This window comes from Leiobunum rupestre, chromosome 8, assembly GCF_980474605.1.
Source record: "Leiobunum rupestre chromosome 8, qqLeiRupe1.1.hap1, whole genome shotgun sequence".
Lineage (NCBI taxonomy): Eukaryota > Metazoa > Arthropoda > Arachnida > Opiliones > Sclerosomatidae > Leiobunum > Leiobunum rupestre.
In genome coordinates this window covers 38,795,890-38,803,256 of record NC_143391.1, presented here as the reverse complement: position 1 = coordinate 38,803,256, position 7,367 = coordinate 38,795,890, and the positions used below count along the sequence as shown (strand labels likewise).

Here is a 7,367-nt window from a genome sequence, read left to right as displayed (position 1 = left end):
ATTAAACACACTTCAATATAGCTACTTTGAGCTCACACACAGTTTGCTTATCAGCAACGAGTTCTTTTTATTAGATAAACATTCGTAAAAAATAATGTAATGGTGTTAAGAAGAGTTCCATCTACCGGGATATGATAGTAACCAGGTAGCTTTTTTTGACATATTAAGGCTTAGCAAAAACAAAACGTTCTTATTACAAGTGGAAAAGATTCCTTTTTTCAAAAACAACCAAATTAACAGAAAATTGCAGGTCCTGGCTCTAGGATATGTTACCATTTGGCGATTTCCTTAAAGTGGTTTTATTGAAGCGCCTATTCGAGAAAACTAAAAATTAAAACTTCAAAATGCGTTGTAATGTTCAGAATTATAATAATAATTATGTTTTAATTACAAAAAGTTTTGAAGAACTTTTATGTTGGGAAATGATAAATTTTCAGACTCGTCGGTAGTTATCGCCATTCGAGCTACAGACTTAACTACACGAGGGTCTCAGATATCGACTGCAGCGACACTAACAATTGTAAGTTTGTTCAAAATGAACTAAATATATATCTTTATTCCCGTATTAACGCAACCCTTTTTCAGCTAGAGCCGCGAATTAATCCCTAGAGATTCTTGATAAATTGGCTCGTTGTTCGTTTTTAGCGCCGCTGCATCCATCTATTGACAATAATAGAAAACTGAAAATAATTACATTCAGTCTTAATGATAAATTAATATTTCACTGATAATCATTACTGTTTCTAGTCAGTATTAGTCTTATAAAGAATCCAAATAAAATTAAAAAAACCACTTGTTTATGGTTCAATAATGAGTCTTTTTCAACAGAGATGGCGATAGCGTGTTACAATTAATCGACTTTTCTTTCAAAAACTCGTCGCCTGGAATTAAAACCTCACGTGACTGTTTAGGGGAGATTCTGAAAATATTTATTTACATAATTGAAAGACTAGGGCATAGTGAAGAGGTATGCTTTCATGACAAATCAGCGAATTCAATAGTCATTTCGTCTAAGGGGAAATTGGTAAAAATTAACTTAACCCCAAATACTAGGCAAAATAATATCTTTTTAAGTTATTCAGAGCTGGGTTTAAATCATTTCGATATGCTTTCCAAAAACCGTATTACGCAATTTGGGTCGTTAACCCTTGGTCCTATCAATCCAGTTAAAAATATTGGACCTATAGCCATGCCTAGGGCCTCGCCAAAGGGGAATACAAACTAATAGGGACGGGACACCCGTGGCGGAAGTATGACAACCAGCCCTCCAACGACTCATGGCATTCTTCGTCTTACAGTCGTGTGGGATTACTTGTAGCATAAGTAACATAATTACTCATAAGTATGCTACTGGCTCTATTTCTTCACTAACGGTTTGTTTCACAGATATTGCGTGACGTCATCCGTACCCTACGTAATATTTGACGTCATCGAATCTCAAATGCCGATTATGCCGTCACACAATTTGCTCTACGTCTGATAAACCGACGGCCATTATTTTAGTAAACAAACCGGTTTGAACAAACAAGGCTTATGAGCTATAATGAACTACAATTAGTGTCAAGTTCTGTTAATGTAATTAATTTGCAAATTAATGAAGTTCTCGGAGACTCACGTTTTAAAATAAATTTGCATTGTCAAATAAAAGAAGCAGGTTTATTGGAAAAAATAGTTGAAATTCCGGTTGAGCTTCTCCGGGGCATCTACAAGATTTTGAGCCTAGGCCTAACTCTTCTAGGCTTGATATGGGTTTTAATAACGCTGGTGGAATATCCCACTTCGACGACTTGTTCCATAGACCCATGCTGAAAGTTGGGGGGCCGAAAATGAACATTTTTACCTGGAAACTCAGCATTTGGACGGAACATCCGTTTCCTTACTTCGGTCTGTATATTTCAATGGCGGTCACGTGGTTCAAAACGTCACAAACAGGATGTTCCGTCCAGAGGTCTCACTTAAGCCTCGTCTGCGGCCCCTCTTTTGTTATGGGTCTATTTTCGGAAAGCGATCACTTACTGGTCATTTTCCGCAACCTTTTATTTTACTAAACTACTCATTATTTAACTTCATCCGCACAAACCGAGCGAGTTTATAAATTCCAGTAAAACTACATTGGGTGATTGGGCTGACTAAAATTCCGACACCAAAAATTCCTTCTCAATTTAGAGGTTTTCCATTGGCTTAAATTCATATATTAGTAGCCAATAGTGTGACTCCCAAAATTAATAGGATGAATAAAAAGGTTAAAATCTAACGTAGTCCACCTTTTTACTGGTTTGTGGTGAAACAAACAGTTAGTAAAGATTTTGAATGGAATAAAGGTACAATGGCATACTTATGAGTAATTATGTTACATATGATAGTAGGCAACACTATGGTTACACAACAGACTAAATTTTTTGGAGTACTATATGATTGGCAGAATTTGAACTCTGACACCTTTTGCATGACCAATAGAAAAATTCAAATCACGAAGAGCGTTAATCTTCCGTGTTACCGAGTGGCTAGTCGTTTTACTGATTTATCTTTGGTGAAGAAAGGATGTACAGGGTTCTTACGATATTTTCGGATTTCAAATCTCTAACTTATCCAGGTTATCCCTGACCGTTGTTTGGCAATATCCCTGACCTTTTTGGTAATATTACTGGTAATTCTCATGATTTTATAGTACAAAGTTAAACATTTTTTTCTAAATATCACAAACTGAATTATATTTTATAACAATATACTGAGAGTGTCTCTCTCCTCTCTCGGGAAAAGGTTCGGGAAAAGGTGCCAGACATGAACGCCCAAGAGAAGATACCTAATTTTTCTCTGCGATGCAGAGTTTATTGATTAATGAAATCCCTGACTTTTTACGAGATTATTTAAATCCTATGACTTTTTCCCCAATTTTAAAATCCCTGACTTCTCCAGGATACCCAGGTTCCATACGAACCCTGATGAATCAAGAAAAATGTACTTAAAACTACAATAAAATCTTAGGCGGAAGGGAACTCGTACAAATACGATTCTGTAACCCCGTATTCAGGACTGATTTAATTGTTTAAATGCATTTGGCAAACCTCATTTTAATTGCTCTCGAAACAGGGCAAATACAGAACGAAAACCAGCTTCTAAAGTTAAAAGCAGAGTAAAATTTCAACCGAGTACCACACAAGTCATTAATATTTATGAAGGCAAATTCTGTACTGCTTATTTGTAACTTATGCCTAAACTAATGAATGAACATTATTTTAGATGCCTACTTTAAAATTGGATTTTATTCACGCCAATCAAGTAAAAGAAGTTCAAAACTTTTATTTACTTTGAAAAAATCGGTTACCTATCTTAAGGTATTATTGAACATAATAAGATAAAGGTTGTGACATCTTGTACAAAAGCCCTGTGCGTGAAAAATTCGGTACAAATTGAAGTGGGGTAATGAACAAATGTTATTTACACTAACAAGTAAGATCACACTTTTTGTAAGTACTTAACACGACACATTTGTTAATATCAAAAGTAAGATTCTTCGAACTGCCAAAAAAAAGCGATTATGTAAAAGTTACTTTGTAGAACAATGCAGTCACAGTCAGCGGTGGTTTCAATGTTATGGTTAAGAAATCTCTTCTCCTTGAATCTGATAGAATTTAGAATTGCATTCGTTCAAAATTTGTAATTAAATAAAAGTAAATGGTACAACTATATCCACTATTTGGTTGAGAACTAACACGTCTAACTGTTGTTCAACGACACACCTGCACGTGGGACATTCGTTCTTGGCTCTTCGCCAAGCGTTGATGCAGCGCTCGCAAAACGAATGAGAGCAACTCAAAGCCACAGCCTGGTCGAAAACCTCCGTGCAAATGGGACACCTTAAATTACTCTTAATTTCTCTGTAAAACGTTTCGTTTTTAGCGAGGGCTTGTTGAATTTCGTTAATTTCTCGCGCTTTTATTTCAAGTTGTTTCGTAGCGTGTTCTTCTTTCTCGTCCGATATCAATTGCAGTTGCAGAATTCCTTTCTTCAATGCATTTTTCATTTTACCAAGCTGCTTATTTTCTTTCTCGAGTTGGAGCAGTCGGTGCGACTCGGGAATGTGCCCTTCAGCCTGGGCTCGCGTACTTTCCAAAACCTTCTCAACAGATATTTTAGATTTCAATTCGCTTTCCCGCAATGACATATTTAACTTCCTAATTTCCTCTTCGTTCCGTTTCTTAAGTTGCTCTTTTTCAGCAACCATTTTATTATAATTCGCGATGGCTTCTTCCAACGTTGTCTGTTGTTGAACGATTAATCCTTTTAAATCTTCAATTTCCTTTTCTTGTTCTTGAACTACAGATTTTAGATTTGAAACCTCCGCTTGGTCTGAAATATCTTTGAATCGCGACGCTTGGTTTCTTAGTAATACAACTTGTTGTTGAAATTTGTTTAATTCCGCATCTTTGGCTTTTATTTGTTCCTCAAAATGCTTTTCCGTTAAATGTGGTTCAGTTTTTATTTTTCTTAAACTCTCGATTTCTTTTTCCGCGGTTGTGGCTCGGTTGTGGTTGTCGCTCGCTACTTTCTCCAAAGATTGAAACTTTAATTGCTCTTCATTTCTCTTCTTTATTTCGATTTCTAGATTTTGCCTCAGTCGTTTCTCTGTCCGATCGTTCAAGTCAATCGTTGTCTTCATTTTATCATTGCCTTCCTTCAGTTTCGCGGTAAGAGATTGGGAATCGAAAAGTGCATTTTCAACTTCCTTAAACTGGCGCTGCAAGTCTTCGATCGCTCGGGCTCTTTCGCTAATAACCCTTTGATCGTCGAGGTGTCGACTTTCGTAAACTTTCCAATTTTGTTTCGCTGATTTAATTACATTTTCGTTTTCCGTTTTTAAGGCTTCTTTCGCTCTCTTCTCTTCGACGAGTTGGCACCTCAAAGATATTTGTACTTCCTGCTCCTTTTGTAATTGCGCAACATTGAACATTCTCTCGCCCTCAAGCTGCGTTCGTAATTGTTTCTCAACTTGTTTATTTAGGTCTATAGATGTAAGCAATTTACCGTTTTCTCGCTTGGACTCTTTAACTAGTTTCGTTAAATTGGCAATTGATTCTTCTTTCTCGCTCAAACTTTTCTCGTAGTTTTCAATTATATTATTCCTCTTGGCCGAATTTTCTAGTAGGATTTTCATTTTGATTGCTTTTTCATTTAGCGTCGAAGATAATTTACGGTTTTCATTTACTAAGCCTTCGTTTAAACGCGTTTGCGATTGCAATTTTAAAGAGATAACGTTATTATTTTTCCAATGCTCCTCGCGTAATTTAACCAGTTCGGCCCGGTGGTGACTTTTAAGACTTTTGATCTCCTTATTTTTTGCGTTTAAAGCTTGTCCCAAGTACTCAATGTTTTCTTTCAAAGCTCTAACCACGCTATGTAGTGTTAATCGAGACAATCCTTCCACCGAAACACCGTCCATAGTTAGCTCGCCTATTTTAAACGATTCCGTTAAGTTGTACTTTGAATACAAATAGTAATATTGATATTGTCCGTTAATATTCAGAAACGATATTACGTCTCCTTCCTTAATACAAATCTCGGTATTTTTATCAATCTCCTCCCAATTAATACGGGTAGAATAACGATAATCGGAGACATCTTTAAGACACCAACCTTCTAGCGTTTTCCTAAGTTGAGCTTGACGCCTGCAAATATCCGAGTTTCTTACGGAGAAATCCGATCCCAGCCCGTTTCCGACGATGAACGGTTCATTTCTTGCCGCATTCAACAAAAATATCTCGGCGTTCAGCACCCTTCTGATTGGTTTTAGACAGTACCAGCCACCGGAAGCCATCATTTTTGATTTTTGAAACGTATACCACGCTTTTTTCTGTATTATTTAATAACTGAAATTAATGTTATGATTTTTAATTATAAAACTAGGGCATTTTGAGTAAAACCATAAGTAACATAATAAACGAAATCGGTCAATGATAGTCTGTCGTGGAGTGATTACGATTACGAAATAGGAAGTTTCCGAACTAGTTGCTTCCCACTCTTTCCGTTCGCAAAATAGTTGGTTAGTTTGATGGCGATACGAGCGTACACGCGTTTAGGTTTGAAATTCACAAATAACTAACTTCTGAAATAGAGCCAGTGTTTATAGTAGTTATTTTTATCTTCAGATTCAATCACTCATCATTATTTTCCAAAAGTAAACGTCCTCTACACTTGAGAAACCATTTCAATTTTCAATAGGCCTTGGCTGGCCCGTTGAAAAGGCTGCCGGCGGACTGTCGGCGATTTTCCTAATACTAGTACCATATGTAACATAATTACTCATAAGTATGCCTCTGTATAATATTTCCATTGAAAAAAATTCAATGAGACCTTGATCACGCGGAACCTACATTAAGCGGACCCAAAAATGCAAAAATGCTTATAATCCTTGCGCTATTGAAAAGGTTACCAGGGAAATGAAATCATGTGATCGCGAGGCACGAGCTAAACTTGACATGGGCAAAACCAGAAACGCGCGAGGAATTCTCACTAATTTCCGTTTCCCATTAGTAAAGTTGATGACGCATATTTCGTCACGGAGATGTAGTGACGTAATTTATGTCATATCACGTGAACAAGGTTTCATTATCGAAATTGCTTTTATGGCATACTTATGAGTGATTATGTTACATATGCTAGTACTTAATGGTTTTCGTTGTCATTGTCGAAACAGACTATCATTAAAAAATCTGCATCGGGTGAATAGGAAGTATCATACGTATGGTAAAACCATGGGCCAAATAATGATAAATAAATTATTTGGCCCATGGTAAAACTAATAATCTTGTATTAAATTCTTTTTTACCTGATGCGTACGACAGCAATGACAAAGGGTTTCGGGCACTGTGTCAAACTCTTTTGCCGATACTTTTTGACGGCGTCACCTGTATTGCGCTTTATTAATCTTAAATAAAATTAACTCTGAGAACTGATTTTATGTTTTGGGCTAAGTTAAAGTTAAACGCGACTCACATTAACTGTTAAAGACACCGACATGTAGACACATGGTGTCCCGAGTAGTTTTAAAATGACAAAGCAGCATCTAGATAATTCTGAGTACAAAGGACGAACCGTTGATAGCCTGCAAGGCTGCCAGCATGCGGAAACCATATAACGCGAAAAAAAAAGGCTGGAAAGCAATCCGGCGTTTTCTACTTTTAGTTACGTCTATAATTTTTGTGAAAAAAACGCCGTTCGGCTACTGAACCCTTGTTTTACAGCGAATTTAAATTCAATACCGTGGTAACGGTGGAAAACACGAGGGAAAACATTGTTGGGGGCAACTCTGAACCGTTACGACATATTCTCGATAAATTCAGCGCTTGAAAGCCAGACCGCAGTACTGT

At 36.8% G+C, this 7,367-nt stretch overlaps 1 protein-coding gene across 1 annotated transcript; it reads right to left on the bottom strand.

Annotated features, from left to right (window-relative positions):
* Positions 1-3,545: 3,545 nt before the first annotated feature.
* LOC149933369 (uncharacterized) lies at positions 3,546-6,891 on the bottom strand. The gene is made up of 2 exons (XM_090156763.1): positions 6,827-6,891; positions 3,546-5,851 (listed from the first exon to the last, which is right to left on the bottom strand). The coding sequence occupies exon 2, from the start codon at positions 5,816-5,818 to the stop codon at positions 3,662-3,664; it is 2,157 nt and encodes a 718-aa protein (XP_090012889.1). The 5' UTR covers positions 5,819-5,851; positions 6,827-6,891; the 3' UTR covers positions 3,546-3,661.
* Between the last annotated feature and the right edge of the window lie 476 nt (positions 6,892-7,367).

Coding starts and splice junctions, on each gene's coding strand:
- LOC149933369 (XM_090156763.1), bottom strand. CDS start 5,818: ATGATGGCTTCCGGTGGCTGGTACTGTCTAAAACCAATCAGAAGGGTG.